The sequence below is a fragment of the Hippocampus zosterae genome, chromosome 11, assembly GCF_025434085.1.
Source record: "Hippocampus zosterae strain Florida chromosome 11, ASM2543408v3, whole genome shotgun sequence".
Lineage (NCBI taxonomy): Eukaryota > Metazoa > Chordata > Actinopteri > Syngnathiformes > Syngnathidae > Hippocampus > Hippocampus zosterae.
Window position 1 is genome coordinate 19,328,926 of NC_067461.1, and position 20,343 is coordinate 19,349,268.

Here is a 20,343-nt window from a genome sequence, read left to right on the forward strand (position 1 = left end):
TTTGGCAGGATAAATATAGCTGCGGCGTCGGTGTAAAGCTGTTTTCTCCTCAGCTTTTGTAGCTTTAATCAAAAGCAATCTGGAGGAGGGAGAAGTGAAAGAGAAGCGGGTGAGAGAGAGGGGTGGTGGGTGTGGCAGGCGGCATAGTGTTTTATTTTAGCTCTCTTTAAATCGTCATTGGGGAGTGTTCAGGATTAATGAGAACCCCGGTGGCTGGAGAAGACGGACTGACTCTAACCTCCCATCTCCCTCCTCCTCCTCCTCCATCCTCTGTGTTTGTAGTTTATGGCCAGCCACACTTCCTCCGTCAGTGAATCTGATATAAACGCGGGCTTCTGACGACAACTGTGCTCATGCTGCAGGGCTTTTATGCAGCACTTCCTCTTTTAAACAATGATTCATCATATCTATTCTGGGATGGAATCACATATCCTTCGTCAGTATCAACTAACAATGCTGTGACTACTAGTTATTGATCTGTCACCATTTGTTTTCTGAATGAATTAAGTAATCTACGCTGTATAATGTCAAAACAATGAAACATGCTCCTCACAGACCCTCAAAACTGACATATTTCAACCTGCAATTCACTGCTGTAGGTCACACCGTAGGCAAGTGGATTAGATGTACTACACGATGGCAGGCAAGTAAACTTGTAACTTGAAAAAAAAACAATTTCCAGACCATAACAGATGAGGAGCCGTCTATCTTCATTTTGCTTAATGTTGTCACACATGTATAAAGTGTATGTCTTCGTGAGACCAGTACTTGTCTTCATAACTCCGTTTGACTCCCAAACTGCAACAGCAGACAAGTGTTTAACCGTGACACGATGCAGAGAACGATGGCTTTCCTGTCGATCCAAATGAGGGTAGGCTGACCCGATTATGCTCAACCAAGTGTAATTTGCAAAAGAATAATTTTCACCACCCGGCATGGCCTCGAGGGGAGCGAATGCCAAAAGGCAGTCATAACCAATGAGGAGTACCACCTATCTTGAAGTCAAATCACGTCAGCTTTATTGTCAAATATGCTCTATGTGCAATATACAGCACAGATTAAAATTCTTTCCTCTCAACCACCGTGAAGCCACAGGAGAGAGAGAAGCCACTGCAGGTACCTCAACTCAGAACAGTTAACATAAAATAACAAAATAATACAACACAACACATAAAACACAGAAGGTCATGCAATTTTAACCACTTTTTCTGCATACACTTTGTTGTTTGAAGCAGTTATAGATGAAAGAGGAGAGAATCAAAGTGTCCTTTGAGACGTCATGTTGAAAATGTGCACAAGCTAAGTTTGAAAGCAAACAAGAAGCTGTAACGTCCATTGACGAAAAAAGAGATTGGCTCACATCTCCTGTCCGTTGTAAATCCGCTTCAAATCGAAGCGGTGACTCCGTGTTCCACATACGCATCTGCGCTCTGCGCTGACGCTCCTTATCGTCGGCTCCACAAGCCATCCAGCCGGATTGGTGGCAATTTGTTGGCGAGATTACTAAAGTGAGGCCACTTAGCTTCTACGATTTTTATTGGAATGCAGGTTCTGTCAGCTGGTATATAAAGTCACGTATGTGAGCCTGCTCAATTTTAGTGTCCTTTTCAGGGTTAACCCCTCAAACCTCAAGACTGCTGAGAGTTTTACTGGTTATATATGGTTTACTGTATTCTGAACTGTCATTGTACACAGTTCATTGAAGATGCACTTGCTGAGACTCTACACTTAATTCTGAAAATAAATCTTTCAGGATAAAATTTGAGTCACTATGAGAGTCAAGGAGCGCATAGGTTAGTACTTTCCTTTAAGTCTGTGTTGCAAATGACAGAAGGACTGGAATGATGCTGGATTTGGATGTGAGGGAAGCACTAAACAGAACATGGGACAAATTGCTCATTGTTAATCACATCGACGGGTTTTATTTTCTCGATGCAGGTAGGTGGTCTATGTCCAGCACAGGAACTTCTGCAGTATTTGGTGATGTGCATCCAAAGCAGAAACAATGTTCATGAATGAAAGCTCTTTTCTCATCCGTAGATTTTTGTTACAAAGAGTGAGCATTTACAAACACCTTGTGCCTCATTCCTGCAGCCCAAACCAGGTGACTTTAGCTTAGAGTACAACATTGCTGAGTTGAAGGCCTTTATTCGAGTGCTTGTAATGAGTGTTTTGCCTCTCTTTGTTGACCTTTTGTGAGTTGGTTTCATATTCATCATTAAAAGGAAGGGGGCGGATGATGGGATCACAAACAACTCTGGCTGTCTTATTTCCTTATGCATGAATTTGTTCAAATTTAAACAGCTTAGATACTCGGCAAATTGATCCAACACTCCAAAAATACACCTTTTGTTCAGTATTTTGTGATTTTCCATTGTGGATAGACAAGCTTTGACATGGGGCACTGCCCCTCAACAACCCAAGTGAAACTCTGCAAACTCTCTTAATGCTCTTGGATCATTAGCAGCTATTCTGGGCCATTTAACAAGTCTCCCTCTAAAAGCCCTCTGGACAGTAAAGGGACTACCATAACGATCTTCGAAAACAGTCCAAGCACCATTATATGCATTTTCAGTGTTACAATACAATACAATACAATACAATACATGCTGATTTATATAGCGCTTACAGTCAAGGAAACCATCCACAGCCTTGTGTGGCTCTCCTGCTACATAAATCTCCAGATAAAAGCATTTTCTCATTTACGGGGAGGGGCTTCTGACCAATTAATCCATCCATGCATCCATATCTGAACTGCTTCTCATTACGTGGGTCACTGGAACCTCTCCCAGCTGTCTTTGGGCAGTAGACAGGGTACATCCTTAATTGTGTGGACTTTGCATGTTCTCCCCATGGCTGTGGGTGTTTTCTGCAGGTGCTCCAGATCCTTTCAACATACCAAAAACCTGCTTTGGTTGATTGAATGCTCTAAATTATCCTGGTGTGATTGTGAGGGTGAATGGTGGTAGAACACCTTGTTATTGACACACACTGTTTACTTTGAGGCCTGCATTGCACTTTGTCATGTACAATATAATTTCAATAGAATCAGTGTGTGCAACACTCGCACTACAAAATTTTGGTTAATTGAACACAGTTATAAGGCGGTGCGGTGGTCAACTGGTTAACAAGTCCACCTCACGGTGCAGAGGTGCAGGGTTCGATTCCGGCTTTCCTGTGTGGAGTTTGTATGTTGTCCCCGGCTGTAGTGCCTATCTCCAGGAAGTGCAATTCCTATTTGTCGTTCAGAGCAGGGGTGTCAAACTCCTTTTTGCCACTTTGGACTTTCGTCTTCCCTTGGAGGGCCATTATGACAGTGAAACCACAAAAATGTTGCATTGTTACTTGTACACAACAAATTGATGGATTACTAGTTTTAAAATCAGTCAAGTCAACTATAATAGTTTGTTTAATTATTGTTCAAATGAGTGTAAACTGGGTAACACTGTTGTTGCAAAATCTCAACGTTATTTATGACATGACAATTTGACATTTTGATTCAGATTCGAGCAAGGATCATGCAAGTTGACACGCATGATTTGCTTTCACGGCCCACATAAAATGACGTGGCGGGCCGGATTTGGCCCCAAGGCTTTGAGTTTGACACCTGTTGTTTCGAGGAACTGGAGGTTTCATGATTGGTGGTACTGTACAATGAGAGTTCACTTATGACATTTATTTTTGCAAAATTACATACACATTGAATATATGAAAAAAATTTGAAGTCACTGTTTCTGTGTCATCTCTGAATCTGATTATTTTTTATAGGTCATCTGGGTGTGTAATAACTGCAGAAAACAACAGGAAATACTGACCAAGCCAGGCGAATGGTTCACCGGTCCATCAGGAAAGTCCACTAGTCTCGGTTCAGCCATCAGTGAGCCATCTGTGTGCCAAACCCTGGGCGAAAAAAAGCTGCGATCCCACTCCCAAGCGCCTCCAGGGTCCACAATATCCCTCGAGCCCAACCCAGGCAGTGCACCTGGGAGCACAGCTGGAATAGACGTCCGGTCACGAAGTGAACCACCAAGAGACACGTACGTTTTGCAAACAAACTGCATTTAAAACCAATAACAAAGCCACAAGTCACTTGAGAATCATTTAAAACTTTAAGAGGAACAGCACTTCTATTTTTTTAATGTTTATTTTTCTTGCACTCCTGTCAAATAAGCATTGGATTTGATATACTGTATACTAGAGCTTTGAATCTTTTCTATAAAAGATCATTTAATATGTATCTTGATACATGAGATGCAATCCGACTAAAGGAGGGTTGAAAGTGGAACAATTCGATTCGGTGCGGATTTCTCCATTGTGAGATAAATAAATGCTTTGTTATCTTATTATGATTCGAATCAAAAAGATATGGCTCAGTTCAGAGTGTGTAAAATGCAAGGAATTTCTTGATGTCAATTTACAAAATGAATGAACTTGCACGGGTCCAAGATGAACATTTTTACGAGGAATGCAAGGGGAGCAAACCTGAAATTGTAGGGGCGCAACTAAGACATTTAGGGGCGTACACTGCAGGTCCAGTTGCAGAGTAAATATTTACTCCATCCATTCACTGTATTACTAATACTGTAAATGAATGACTGAATTGAGGAGCGGAAGTTTGTCATCAATATTAATGAATAAATATTTAAGAATAGTAAATAATTTTTTTTCTTAAAATCCACAAATTTGTTGGTTGCACAAGTACAAGCCAATATACTGTCTCAGATTTGAGGAGCGAAATGTCACCAATTAAGGGCCGTCGGGAGCCCTGACTTGTCAGTACTGTAAATGACTATGTTAACATGCAGTCAGTAACCCTTTTAAAACCTGAATACTGGCAATATTTTGGTTATTAAAGGCCATGTAATCGCTTGCAAAAACACAAATATGCTCTTATGCAAGCTTTTAAAATCCCTCCCCGACTGCTGACTGATTTCTCAACATTCGTGATTAATCAATCCTCATGTCTATAAAAAGAAGATAAAAAAAGACAAAGTCTAGAGCAGAGATAATAGTTAGATATGAGTCTATCCAAACGCCCAAAATGCTTTTGTGTTCATGGTTTTGTCCTCTTGGTCTCCATTCATATATTCATTCCACTAGGAGAAATGGAAAAGGCGGTGGAGGAACTGGTCGAGGAGAGCGCAGGTCAGTCCAACCCATGCTGCAGACCCAAGTTTCCATGGACCGGGATCTCCGGGGTGAATCCAGGGAGCATCGGGAAAGCCGGCGGCTCACGAAAGGGCGTTCTTTGGAGATTGATCCAGTCGGAGGAAATAGTGGGTTGAAACGGACACAAGACGGGGGCTACCAACACATTGGCCACAGCGGTGGCCCCCCTCGTCAAACCGGGCCAGTCACTTCTGGAGGCCCCGGCCATCCTGCACCAGTACAAGGCAGTGCAACAGGAATTATTGGGGAGGTGAGGGATGGTTTAGTATCGGGACAGAGGACTGTCAGTGGACGGTGTGAAAACACCCCTGCGCAACAAGACCACCCCCCTCAACTCAGAGAAGCTCTGAGTTCAGGAACTGGATCAGCCCCCGATCAAGGGCATGTGGTGAGACGAACCAAAAGGAACAAGGCTGACAGCATGCTCCGCAACGATTCACTCAGCTCAGATCAATCGGAATCTTTGCGCCCACCACCACCCAAACCCTATAAATCGAAGCGAGGCCTAGGGGCTGGAGGCAAAAGACAGACCAGTGTCAGCAGCTCAGAAGAGGAAGGAGGGACCACACCTGAATACAGCAGTTGTGAGGATGCTGAGATTGAAAGTGTGAGCGAGAGAGGTGAGACTTCTTAATCTTTGCCATTTCCATCCATTACATGAAATATCTGTCAGAGTCAGAGTAGTATCACCTAATGTAGACTGCCATGTGTGTGACACCCAGAAGTGGGATCACGTCTTAGATTGAAATGACAATTCAACCATTGCAAACAACATTTTCAGAAAATAATAAGTAATAATTATTTTGGAGTCACGGTATAAGGACAAGTCTTTCAAACCACTCTCCATTACTTCTTGCTAAAATGCCCGAAGCTTTGGTGGCCAATTAATATACCGGTACTTGAAAGAAAGTTCTTTCACAATTCTGATTAGATGATCGAACTCAGTGACAATCCATGCTACATTAAATCTATCTTAAAGGGGCCATATCATGCAGTTTTAAGCTTTCAACAGTTAACTGGAGGCATGCACATGAGTATATATTACCTAGATAATTGCTTATGAAATACGAGTTATTTTGGTGTAGATTTTTCTAACCTGGAATTAAGATACCTGGTTCACTAAAACCTTGCTTTTCCACGTGTGGCTGCCGCAACACTTTCATGACGTTGTCCTAAAGCTGGTTGTTTCACACACCACCCATGAAACAGGAACGAACAGTGCTATCAATAGGCAGACTGGTGCCGCTTTTCCATTAGTACCAAACAGTGCCACAACACACACGACTCCACTTGGCCCAGCACCTCATGGCACAGCCTCCGTTGCTTTTACAACAGGCACGCCAGATGGTGACACTCACAGCGTGTGAAGTTCTGCCATAACATTTCACGTGGTGAGTCTGAGCCACTAAAATATGAATTGCCTTCGTACAATGTGACCACGTTGCAAAGTACAGCCCATCAAATGTACGGGAGGAGCTTTCACATGTAGACAAAGACTCTGTTTCTGGGTTTTAGACAGCACGGCACAGCCACCTCCTGTCAAGAGAAAAATACAGTTTATAAGGTCTACATATTTTGGGAACTATATTTACAATTTCCAATGCACCAACGCGGTCGCTGATGGTGTCGTGGTACACTCGTCTGACTTGTGTGCGGGCAGCGTGGGATTGTTTCCCACTTAGTGATGGTGTGGATGTGGGACTGAATGGGTGTATGTCTCAATGTGCCCTGTGCTCGGGGTGTAGTCTGCCTTCCTCTTGAAGTCAGCTAGGGTAGGCTCCAGCAACTCCACGCGACCCTGTACAGGATAAGTGGTGTTGAAAATGGATGGATGGATGGATGGATGGATGGATGGATGGATGGATGGATGGATGGATGGATGGATTGATGCATCAGGGGTGAAGTACTGCAATCGTGATTTAGCGATCGGCTCACAAAGCTTGGCGTCAGCTTTCCATCATTCTGAATGAAGGACACACTGTCATTCATTTGGCTTCCCCTTGGAGTCAACGGCTCATCGCTGCCATCCCCAAGGCGGGAGCCACAACCGACTGGCTGTAGAAGCGGCAATACTACGCTCTGGTGGGTGTAGACCTTATTTAAGTGAATGGGATCAGTGTGTGAAAGACTTCCCGAACTCCGGTGCAAAAATGAAAGTATTTCACTGGTGGCTCCTCTGAAAAAATGGGTGTATGTTTAGTCTGAAGGGCGGGATGGGGATGGCTCTTCACTTTGTGATGAATGAGGCTGTATACACACATAAAGACAATTGGGCGGTTTTTGACCCGATTTCGCCCTTTCCCAACCAAGGACGTCAAACGCACGACGATCGTATGTGCTATAAGATTTATCTCAGTCTTATCACATGATCCTTATGTGTGAAGTGTCTTAAGGGTGGATTTGTCCAGATAATCGGGTCATTAAACCAGTCGGGGTCAACAATCTTAAAAAACGAAAGTGTTCAATATTTACGAACAAAAAAAATAAAATATTTTTAAATCTTCATGTGTGAGGGGGAAGCTGAGTTCTCCTGAACGAGTTAACTCAGTTGACTGTGACAGCATGTAGCCAATCAAAGAAGCTTGCTGAGTGACAAATGAAGATGTGCCGGTACATAAAAAAAACAGTAATCTCATATCATATCCCACTTTCATCCATCTATTTTCCGAACTGCTTATCCTCCCTCACACAAGTTGCGGGAGTGCTGGAGGGTATCCCTACCGAAGCATCCAAGGTGTGTTGGAAAAAAAAAGTAACAAAACTTTGCGTTCCCTCGCAATGAAATTTTTGCCACGGGAATGCATGTTCACGTACTCCTGGGCCATCTTTCGGGTAAACCAAAGCAACAGAAATGGAGCATTCTCTTTTCATGCGTGTGTAGTGTCCACGTGAAGGGCATTTCTTGACTTCAATAACCGTTGAAACTCCTCCTCCATGACTCTTTATGTCCAGATGGACAGACTTTTCTCGAAAAGGATGTGCATTGGAGGATACACTAGCCAAACTCACTCGGAAGTTATCAAATAGCATGATGATTATTTAAACAGACTGCAACAATTTGGTGCTGCAGAGGAAGTTAATCTGCACGTTGAGATTGAAAACAGTGACCACGGTCCTGACAAAGAAATTCAGTTCAATGGCAATACAGGTACTTGTAAAACTGCTCCTGCCCAACACTGGTAGTAATGTTATTTTTACGGCCACCCTTGAGCACCCATACAATCAATATAAGAAAATAAGAAAAAAAAATCTTTTTTGTTGTTGTTGTAGCGAGTGGTGCTTACAGTCTCTAAGAGGACATCGAGCATTGCTGATGTTGTGAGTTTGCGTATGACATGATTACCTGGATGACATGATTACCAAATGCATGTTCAATCTGCAGATAAGCAGAATTTGTCACATCATGTTTGTAGAACTGCAGTGGTTACCACATTTGCTGGGTTTTTATACACAATGCATGCTTCAGCCCAGAGCCAGCAGCCTGCCTGACCAGTGTGTTTGTTAACAAGTGTGTGTGAAACTGTTTGTTGTTTCGTGCGTGTCTAAATGCTTTGCTGAGTGTCATATTATATTGTTTTCAACTTGGCCCTAAGGGAGTGAGTTGGTGGTGACAGTTGCACTGAGAGCGTACTTTTGGATGCATGTTTGTGTGTTTATGACGGGTCGGTTTGACCCCATTTGATTCCAGGGTTGACCTTGTGTGGCCTCACATAGCAAATGTTGTCCTCAAGCCCGAGAAGACACGGCTGTTTACGGTCTAACATTGTTATTTCCAAGTGGGGTGATGTCATCACTGCAAAGCATTCTTTGCAACTCAGAGCTCATTGCTGAGTATTGAGCAGCAATTGCACTAAATGAAATCGTGTCCATCCCTACATCCATTTTCTAATCCGTCACGGGCATGATGGAGCCAACCCAGCTGGCCTCGGGCAATAGGCGGGGTATATCCTGAACAAGTTGCTAGCTAATCGCAGGGCACACATAGGCGAACAACAATTTTCTCTCACACTCACACCTAGGAACAATTCAGAGTGTTCCATTAACCTGCCACGCATGTTTTTGGAATATGGGAGGAAACCGGAGTATCCGAAGAAAATCCACACAGGCACGGGGAGAACATGCAAACTCCACATAGGAATGCCGCAGCTGGATTTGAACCATGCACCTCTGCACTGTTATGCAGACGTGCTAACCAGTCGATCACCATGTCTTCCATAAAACCATATCATTACTAATTATATGTCGCTGACAAGAATTGGGGATTGTTGCTTTTCATACAACCAAACAGTCACTTAGAGAAAGGCTGAATTCTGTCTTTTAGGAATGCAATGCGTTGAGTTGTGTCATGGCTAATTGTAAGCACTTCAACATTTTTATGATGAATTCCCCTCAGAACCTGTGTTATTTTGATCAGACTGAGGAATATCTCCCATTCAGCATTTCAAAAACCGCTATAATAATCATTGAGCTCCTCCCTACACTTCAATGAAGTGCTGTAAATGCAAATAGTATTTATATACTTTTATTATTATTATCATTATTATTATATTTTTGTATGGCAAATGCTGTACACATACTTCCTGTACTGTATTTAAAAAAACTGATTGAAATACGACAAATCTCATGTTGTTTTTAAACCTTTAAACGATGTTATACATCTTCATTAATCACTTGTGAAACATACTCGTGTACTGCATTCGCTCACACACCTGTCCGTAAGATGTAGTGACACCCCTTTTCCACTGTATATTAAAGAAAGTGCAAAATTTCAGGTTACAAACATTAATAGCGCCGACTTAACAAGTCTGCAATGTCTGATTTTCGCGGGACATTCTGCAGAAGTCAAACTTCGACATACAACACCAAAGCATTATCACAAGTGGCGGTTTCGTATGAGTTGTCAGAGCAGGTTTTTCTGTATACACTCTAGCAGGGCAGCAAGAAACTGCTTGCTTTTTTAGCTTGATACTCAGAGAGGATCAATTAAGAGATGTAGTTGCTGGCAGCCGAGAAGCATGCTGGCTTTTAAATCATTTGACTTTTGAAAATCAATGTGAGATCACAATGGAAACACTGACACAGACTCAAATATGCGGTCAGTCATATGTGCAGTATAGCCCCTGCTATGTAAACACATTCTCTAAAAACATTACGAGGTCACACACTGAAAAATCAACATTGCATATATTTGTAACGTGTATCTGTGTTATTTTAAAGTATGGATTTGAAATCTATCCACAGGGTCCTGACTCTGTATGGCCAGGCCTTTTTCTGACTGCAAACATAACATTCTCAACCACATGGCCCAACACTGCACAGAATTACATTCATGCTTAAGTTATGAAACTGAGAACCTAGTTTGTTTTAAGATTACATAATGCCACTATAAGTTGTCACAACGCATTCTCCTCATTGGCTGCCTGCTCCTAGGGATGCTTGCTTCTGTTTTACTCTTATTTTACTTTATGTCATAACAATGGCGTTGAAGTGCTGCACACATCTCAACAATGCCTCCCTGCACATGTTCTACAGAAGTGCAGCTGGAAGAATCCTTGAATAGTATTTTTCATCAGTCTGAAATACAGTATTACCGGTATATTGAACGGATACAAATGCACTGGTATATTTTGTTCTATCAGTTGACAAAAATAATCAAGGGTGCTTGAATCAGTGACAAATAGGAGAATGCCGAGGGAACCCTGCAAGTCTATCCTGACAATATGTTTTCATGTTGTTCTACTTCTTCCTTTCATAACCTTGCTGCTGTGACTTGGAAATTTCTCCATTGCGAGACTAATAAAGGTTTTCTTATCTTATCTTATATATATTGACATGTGATCCCCACACCTTTCATGATTTTTTTCCCCTAAACACGCAGTGAATACATGAATGACAAGCAGTGGGCCTTTGAAGACTTGGGGCCCTTTTTTTTGTGCACATGGGTGGAGTTTTCTTTCATTTGGCATTTTTGCTGTACTTTGCACAGATTGAATTGACTGGGTCATGACTGAAAAGAACAAGATCCCTGATACAAGCGGATGAAATGACGGTATCTGGGCTCTCCCTTAGTTATAAGATGAGAAGCTCGGTCATTTGGGAGACACTCAGAGTTGAGCCGCCTCTTCTCCACCTCGAGAGGAGCCAGATGAGGTGGCTCAGGCATCTGATTAGGATTCATCCTGGACGGCTCACTGGTGAGGTGTTCCGGGCATGTGAGGGGACTGACCGGGAATGACCCAGGACATGCTGGAGAGACTATATCTCCCGGCTGGCCTGGGAAGACATGGGGATCCCCTGGGAAGAGCTGGAAGAAGTGGCTTAGGAGACAGACGACTGGGTGTCCCTGCTAAAGCTTTTGCCCCTGCGACCTGACCCTGGATAAGCGGTAGAGAATGGATCGATGGGTCAATGGATAAAATGGATGAATGGATGGATGGATGAATGAATCGGGTGTAACTCCGGTTCACCCAATTCATTTGCACCTTTTTGAGACAGAAATAGTCTTTTCCCGGCCAATCCTAGTAGCATCATTTCTTTGTATCAACATCAAAAGTATGCCGCATTGACATTGCGGAAACGGAAATAAACTTGCCGGGGTCCGTGAATGACATTGGCAAGTATCAACTGCAAGCTCTCCCCCTTACAGTTCTTTGGTTATCCTTTAGGGGTCACCACAGCAACACCTTTGAGCTAGGTGTCAAACATTAATTTGGTGGTGGTTTGCCTTTGCACTTTAACTAGATCTTTGAGTCTGGTTCAGCAGGGGTCAACAAAAACAAAGTGGGCATCAAGTGGTGTGTCCTTACTGTATATGTTCCCAATTGGCAAGAAAGACTTAGTAATTGATTTTATATTAGTTTCACACAGTAAAGTAGGCCTGTAGACAGTCGTAAAGTGTGCAAATGTGTCATCACTTTATCAATTTTCAACTTTTTGCAGGAGACTGGGAATGCTACCCTCATGACCCCACTGTGTGGCATGTAAGTATTTCTACACTCAATTCAACTTCATTTTTAAAGCAATGTAACAACTACAGCTGCAACAAAGTGCTATATATATAACATCAAAGACAACAATTAAAATAATAAAGATGCAATCATAGATAACTAAATAAAATATTATTACTGTATTTGATTAAAATGTAGCAGAGCTTCTTTTACATTTCCATATAGCATTCAGGAGGTGCAGTTTTATTCCCTCCGTACACATGTTGTGTGAAGTGGTTGGTAGATGAAACAGAGGTTCATGTTGAAGTCTCCAGTAACCATTAGGAGGGCACGGGGATCGCAGATTATACTCAAGACAGTATACTGATACTTTAATCTCACGATCACGGTGGTCATGACATCACTTGCATTTTTCTCCAAGATGCATTTGACTGTAAACAAGCTGAATTTGAATGTAAACAAGCAACAACCGATAGCCCATCAGTTGGTAACACAGACAGATGAGTTGGTTCAATGTTACGTCTTTAGTCTTGTCGCGTTCGTCACGTAACTACATTTTTGCTCCCGTTCCTCACCACATATCCGCTGGGAATGCAGTTTTCACAGAGTGGACGTCAGACGGCCGGCTCCATTCTGGGCAAAGATCCTCGTGGATTTATCACTGGAGATAAAAAGAATTTTAAATTCCTTTTCAAAGACAATACAGGCTGTGTACCAAGAATTCACATAAAGTTTCAAATAAAAATGTACATTTTGTGTAATTCTACTTTGAAAAGGATACACCGTGGTATGATGCATCAGAAATATATCAATGTGTGTTTTCTATTCTTGTCATATTGCTTTTTGTTACTTTTTAATATATTTTAGTGTTCCACTATGTGGGATGTCACAGTTCTAACTCTAATCAGACTTTTTTTGCAGCATCCTGTAACGTGGCAACCATCCAAGGAGGGTGACCATCTGATTGGCAGAATCACTCTTAGTAAGAGGAGCACAACCATGCCTAAAGAAGCTGGGGCTATGCTGGGATTAAAGGTCATGGTGCAAACAAAGAATTATGTCATACACACATGCAAGATAAAAGACATGCCTTCACGAGCCTCCAAAAGGGCCTTCGTATATTTCGTGTTCCTCATGGCATGCCTGCTTCTCTTTTTAGGTGGTTGGAGGAAGAATAACAGAGTCAGGGAGATTAGGTGCCTTCATCACCAAGGTCAAGAAGGGCAGCCTGGCAGATGTGGTTGGACATCTGAGAGCAGGTACACTGAACCGTTGAGTCCTCAAAAATACCGAAAGAGCCCAAACAATCATAAGATAAGATAAGAAAACCTTTATTAGTCTCGCAATGGAGAAATTCCCAATTCACAGCAGCAAAGTTATGAACGGAAGAAGTAGAACAACAAAATATAGGCGCTGCTGGAAAGGCAGCCAATCTCGCTGCGCCATTTCGAAGTCAAAATACCAAAAAAATAACACAACACAACACATAGGTCATGTCCTCAGGACGTTATTGACAACCCAAATTCCAATGAAGTTGTGACGTCGTGTCCAACGTAACAAAACACAAAATACAATGATTTGTAAATCATGCTCAACCTTATATTTACTTGAATACACGACAAAGACAAGATATTTAATGTTCAAACTGATATACATTGTTTTGAGCAAATTTTTAGAATTTTATGGCTGCAACACGTGGCAAAAAAGCGGCACAGATGTTAAAAAAAAGACTGACAAAGTGGAGGAATGCTCATCAATCACCTGTCCCACAGGTGAACAGGCTAACTGGGAACAGGTGGGTGCCATAATTGGGTATGAAAGAAGCTTCCCTGAATTGCAAGCAAAGATGCGGCGAGGTCTACCTTTTTGCGAAGTGCGTGGTTAAGGACAATGCTCCTCAATGTACAATTGCAAGGAATTTAGGGATTCTATCATCTAAAGTCCGTGACATTAACAATAGGTTCAGGGAATCTGGAGAAATCACTGCATGTTCAAAACACCATCTTTTCAGTACTTTCACACAATTTCATAAGGAAACTGCATCCATCCATCCATTCATTTTCTGATCCGCTTATCCTCACGAGGGTCGCAGGACATGCTGGAGCCAATTCCAGCTGTCTTCGGGCAATAGGCGGGGGAAACCCTGAACTGGTTGCCAGTCAAGTGCAGGGCACACATAGACGAACGACCATTCGCACACATACACACTCACACCTCGGGACAATTTCAAGTGTTCCATTAACCTGCCATGCATCTTTTTGGAATGTGGAAGCAAACCGGAGTACCCGGAGAAAACCAACGCAGGCACGGGGAAAACATGCAAACTCAACACAGGAAGACCGGACCCGGAATCTAACCCAGTACTTCTGCACTCTGAGTCCGACGCGCTTAACCAGTCTTCCACCGTACTGCAAGGGAAACTGCACGTTCTATTTTCTACAAATTGCTCCTAATTCCACACAATTCTTTTGGGAATTTGTAGTTTCTCCACAAAGTCCAATGTAAACAAACACAAATATCAGGCCTGTATTTGCTGCTGAAATTGTTTGCAATATCAACTAATAATGTCGGTAAGCTGAAAAATTGTCTTCATACCGTACAGCGCACCGCTCAATTGATTTAGAAACCATCGATTGAACAGAATCATGTCAGGATATTGAAGTTAGACGAACAATCCAATACTCATTCTGTGGCACTGCTCACAGAAAATCACTTTCACACCAACTATGACAAAACATCTCATTTCAGGGGATGAAGTTTTGCAATGGAATGGGAAACTGTTACCAGGAGCCACCATGAAGGAGGTTTACAACATCATCCTGGAATCTCAAGCGGAGCCCCAAGTCGAACTGGTTGTATCCCGGCCTATTGGGTATAAGTTTTACGTTTCTAACTAAATGTATTTTAGCTAACGTGATCGAATGTTGTACACACAAAGACACGAGTCAGACATAATTACCCACTGGGCATTTCATTCAGTCCACTTGACTGTAACGCTATAAAAACAATCCACCTTTACAAAGGCAACAATGATTGATCAATTGTTTAACTGATCGTTTGCTCGCCTCTTGTCTTTGTCAAGACACAAGCTTGAATAGTTCATGTGTTCTCATTAGATTGTGCTAGCATAGGCTGTTTCCAGTCTGGAAACAAAACACATATCCAGTTCATTCAACATCACCTATTCAGTTAAATAAACTCCCCAAACTATTATTTTTCAATCATTTGACATCTTACTAATCTGGTTACTAAATTTACTATTTGTTGTATGTCTGTGTTTATTTGGGTAAGACGTTGTAGTCATCAATAAATTCAAAAACCTTTGAAATTGTAAAGTTGAAAATCGTCACTTTTTCAAAATATTGGCCATAGTCAGATTTTGACATTATTTTCACCGTAAACATCTCCTCAGGATGCTGGCCACCTCGGCTACATACATACTTTACATACAACAGATCATCATCTACCCTCTAAATAAATATAATCAGCATTTGGTTCAGTTTTTCAAAAACGGAATAAAAATTATTTCGGCCATTATTTTAGGAAGGTGACAACATTTATGGTTAACGATAACAACAACTCCTTTGATGGCAGTCATGCAAATTATTTTCAGCATTGTTGGTATTGTTTTTATTGATAACGTTGACATACATATTTGCTTTGTTTTTGAACACAAGTTGAATGTATTAATTTCTCTCCAAACACTCACAAAGGGTGTATAGAAAATATCAGTAAGTAATCTTACCTTTTTATTAGGACCTTTTTATCCCTCTTGCCGATGGAAAAAAAATAAGTGTCATATTGCTGGTGACATTTTGCAACCCGAGAAGAGGAGATCATTCCTTTAGATGGTCATGTGCGCAAATTGACTTCTTTGAAAATCGCTGCAATTATTCATCCGGTCATACTTTCAAACTCAAAGGGCTGCAAAATGGGAGTTGTCTCTGAAAGTACTATTTGTTTTCCAAAAGCCAAATAAGCCAGCATTTCAAGAAGAAATTATTTGATGCTTATAATGCCCCAAATGTTGCTAACCCTGCTGTTTTGAATTTTGGCTGCTGGAATTGCTGAAGCACGATTTGAGTTTATTTTAATGACGCTTGCTTTAGTTCTTGGATCTGTATGTGTTTTTTGTAATTAGTCTTATTATTAGTATTATCATTTTTTTCTTACGAGCAGTCGTATTAGTAGAGGTATTATTCAAGAAATACAGTATATATATACAGTAGGTGCCGTATTTAGTGTTCATCACACACCAGAGACCAATACAATTTTTCGCATTATATGTTGCTCCAGATTATAAATCGCACCAGCCAAAAAATGCATAAGTATATATAAGTCACAATTTGGGGGGAAATTTATTTGATAAAAGCCAACACCAAAAGCATACATGTCGTCTTGAAAGGCAATTTAAAATAAAAATAAAATAGAGAAAAAACAGGCTGAATAAGTTAACAGTATATGAACGTTACATGACTGACATGCCTGGCAATGTCAGTAACGACGTGACATATTAAGAATTATTCAGACAACTCTAGCATAAAGAACATGCTAACAAGTTTACCAAACTATCAGTTTCACTCCAAATCACTAAATGAAATTGTAGACGATGCGCCGCTTCCATTCAATTAAATTCAATGATTTAATTGAAAGATGTTTGTTGTTTTTTTTCTTTCTTCTTTCTTCTTTCTACATACATTCTTGCTGCTGGAGGCTGTAAATTTCCCCAGTGTGGGACGAATAAAGGATATCTTATCTTTCCTCTTCTACGTCGCTTACGTCAGACTCATTGCTGATTTATCAACACAGGCCGAGAGCGCCCTCTTGTCGTTTAATGTGAAAATAACATGTGAAATGACATAATCATGTGTTAATAATTTCACACATAAGTAGCTCCAGAGCATAAGTCGCACCCCCGGTAAAACTATGAAAAAAAACTGCGATTTATAGTCCGGAAAATACGGAATAGCAAAAAAATACATATACCAATTATAACTACAACAATGCCACACTTCATGCAAGGTACGAACTGTCGCAAACACACTTATGAAAAATAGAACCAACTCATATGTATGGATCCTCACATCACCGTTCTTTGGTAAGATGGGGTATGACATTTTTGCTTTTATTTCTAGCCTGATGCTGTAACGTCATTTCGTGATGACTGGAACATATGAGACACCGTGTTCATTTATGAAATGTCCCCATTTCATCATGATTTGCTTTGCCATATTTTGTAACCGTGATATTTTTTAGCTTGAACATCTGCTGTAGATAACTACTTTGAATACTTTCTGAATCACGCATGCAAGCCCGCGCATCTCCCAACCCCCCCCCCCCCGCCCCCCAAAAAAACGACTAACTTTACTGCATTCAATCCTACTAGTTGCAAACATGGAAACGACTCGTGCATTTGCTTTTTCTTTTTCAGTGATATCCCAAGAATCCCAGACACCTCCCACCCTCCATTAGAATCCAGTAGGTATCTCTTATGTGATCCAGTAGAATCTCCAAAGTTCAACCCACTCCCATTCTGTGATGCTTGTCAATATTTAATTGGCTTTGGCTCTCACCCGTGAAACCTGGATTTGCTGTTACACAAACATAAACATCAGAGAGCTGTCTATGGGAGAAAACTCAACCATTTTTGAAGCCGAGAGAAGTGGCACACACAATCGCAATACGCTATTATAAATATAAACATTGGGCAGAGCCAATACAACAATTTGGAAAATCCTGATAAAGAAAGAAAGGAGAGTGTCGAGCGACAGGCACTGAACAGGTCGGCCAAGGGTATCAAGAGCAGTTGATGACAGAGCTGTGAAGAAACACTAAATGACAGCGGCACAGTGACATTGAAGACTTGAAATTGTTCTGCCTCAGGTGTGAATGGATATTTGTTGATATTGACTGGCCACCAGTCCAGGGTGTATCCCACCTCTCACCCAAAGTCAGCTGAGAAAGGCTCCTAGCGAGGATAAGAGTTAAGATAAAATATCCTTTTGTCCCACACTGGGGGAAATTTACATATTTTTATATTTATATTCACATTTTATTCACATTTATAGAAGATAGATAGAATGTACCGCGCATCATATTGTTCCTCTTCTTCATCACTGTTTTGTGATGTCACGAGTGATGTAAATAAGTAATGTTTGTGGTTAGAAAATGGTAAGGTTTGTGTTTGCATGTAAGGGTACAAATAAGTCAAGTCAAGTCAACAGTATTTATAGAGCACTTTCAAACAGCCATCGCCGCATACAAAGTGCTGTACATGGAACAATTTAACATACACAATAAACAGTAAGACGAATCGGTACTAAAGGCAGTAGAAAGCACCAAACAGTAAAATCAAGAACAAATCTAAGTCATGCTGAGTCGAATGCCAAAGAATACAAATGAGTTTTGAGGAGGGCTTTGAAGATGGTCAGCGAGGAGGCTTGCCGAATAAATGGCTATCAAAATACTCCACGATTGTATGGAATGCACTTTAAAGAAATAAACAGTAAAGGTAATCATTTAGACTCTGTATGACAATTTTCTGGCACTTTGTGCACTTTAAACCAATTGACAATTATGCCTGTCAAGAAAAAAAGTTGTTTCTTTACTTTTGTACTTTTCGGCTACTCTTCCGTTCCCACGATACAATTCAGAACATCCGAATGTTGTGAATTGTCATAATTCAAGTGTGTTTATGTGACCAACAGTTTGGTGAGTGTGTGTCTTAATCAACACTTCACCTTCTTTTGTATGGTGACAGCGCGGTTATTATTTTGATGTTCTCCTCTAATGGAGGTGAATAGGTGCAAGTGCCACTAAATGACATCAACGAAGTAATTACAGCTTCAAAATGATCGTGTGTTGTAGGGTAACCACATTTTATAATATCTGGTCCTGACAGGATACTTTGTAGACAAATTTGTACCCCGAGGTACTGTACAGGTTTGCTCAAAGAGGGTACAAATGAGTCACCCCAGCTTTGTGCCTTATGTTACATACAGTACAGTATTTGACTACAAACAGTACAAATGGTCAGGGTCCCAAAATTTACCTTGTTTAAGGGTAGAGTAAGTGTTACCCTTGACAATCCATTCAACCCTTAATGGTACAACTTCAGCTGTGTTTTTCTGACAATGTAGGTGATGATAATTCGTGATTATAATTATCTTCACAACCAAGTCATGAAAAACGGATCCATTGCAGCATCTTTTTCTGTCAATAAAAATAGCTTCTGAAAAAAAAAAAAAGGAAATAACAAAAACAAAGAAAAATAACTCCCAAGCATTGCAGAACCTATAAAAATCCTACCTGGTTCATGTTTTGTTTTCATTTCTAATAACAGAGGCAACTCCTTCGATTCCTCAGATTTGTGAGTGATTTTCTTTTTTTTTTTCTTCTTAGCAGGTTCAAGTTCATTTGAGTCCCAGAAGATGGAGCGACCATCAATAAATCTTTTATCTCCCACCAGTCCGAGAATGATTCTTGACGCGCCACAGCTCATGCCAGGAAAACTTTCTGTGAGTGTGTATGCACTGTTATTCCACTGTTATCTGTTTCGCATAGTGACGTCTCTGGACCAAACATGATTTGTCCTGCAGGTGAAGCTCTGGTATGACAAAGCGGGTCACCAACTAATAGTCAATGTGCTTCAAGCGGTGGAGCTCCCTCTTCGGCCTGATGGACGACCCAGAAGCCCATATGTCAAAATGTACTTTCTTCCTGATCGCAGGTACAGCTGTCATATGTTCTTGGTTTTTATATTATGAAGGGGACAGTCTCTTAAGTGGTTATAAAAATAATTATGATTATTTTATAATTTATTATTATATTTTGCGGTTGCTGCATTGACCTCACATTGCAGAGGTACCGGGTTCGATTCCGTCTATGGTCTCCCTGTGTGGAGTTTGCGTGTTGTGCCTGCTTGGGTTTTCTCCGGGTACTCCGGTTTCCTCCCACATTCCAAAAACATGCATGACAGGCTGATTGAACACTCCTAATTGTCCCTAGGTGTGAGTGTGAGTGTGGATGGTTGTTCGACTTTGTGTGACATTGTCACGTTGCGAGGTGGTGGTGGACCCCTAAAAGCAGGCAAAAGAGAGGAGCAGGGTGTACTTGACAAATTGTATTAAAACATAGAGAATATGTAATCCCAAAGTATCAAACAAAAACCTGACTGAAGCAAAACATAACAGTGACCAAAACCTGACAGCAGCAAACAATGACGCGA

The 20,343-nt window shown here is 41.2% G+C and overlaps 1 protein-coding gene across 14 annotated transcripts in view; it reads left to right on the forward strand.

Moving 5' to 3' along the window:
* Positions 1-20,343, forward strand: part of LOC127610633 (regulating synaptic membrane exocytosis protein 1-like) — an 85,217-nt gene that overhangs the window by 32,437 nt on the left and 32,437 nt on the right. For 10 of the 14 annotated variants that reach the window (XM_052081004.1, XM_052081000.1, XM_052081006.1 and 7 more), the window contains exons 5-14: positions 3,769-4,037; positions 5,101-5,789; positions 12,109-12,149; positions 13,038-13,151; positions 13,276-13,375; positions 14,865-14,988; positions 15,830-15,847; positions 17,548-17,594; positions 19,518-19,633; positions 19,715-19,845. In XM_052081004.1, the coding sequence (XP_051936964.1) occupies positions 3,769-4,037; positions 5,101-5,789; positions 12,109-12,149; positions 13,038-13,151; positions 13,276-13,375; positions 14,865-14,988; positions 15,830-15,847; positions 17,548-17,594; positions 19,518-19,633; positions 19,715-19,845 (1,649 nt within the window). The remainder of the gene's footprint in view (positions 1-3,768; positions 4,038-5,100; positions 5,790-12,108; positions 12,150-13,037; positions 13,152-13,275; positions 13,376-14,864; positions 14,989-15,829; positions 15,848-17,547; positions 17,595-19,517; positions 19,634-19,714; positions 19,846-20,343) is intronic. The other 4 variants (XM_052081001.1, XM_052081003.1, XM_052081002.1 and 1 more) reach the window with 4 other exon arrangements.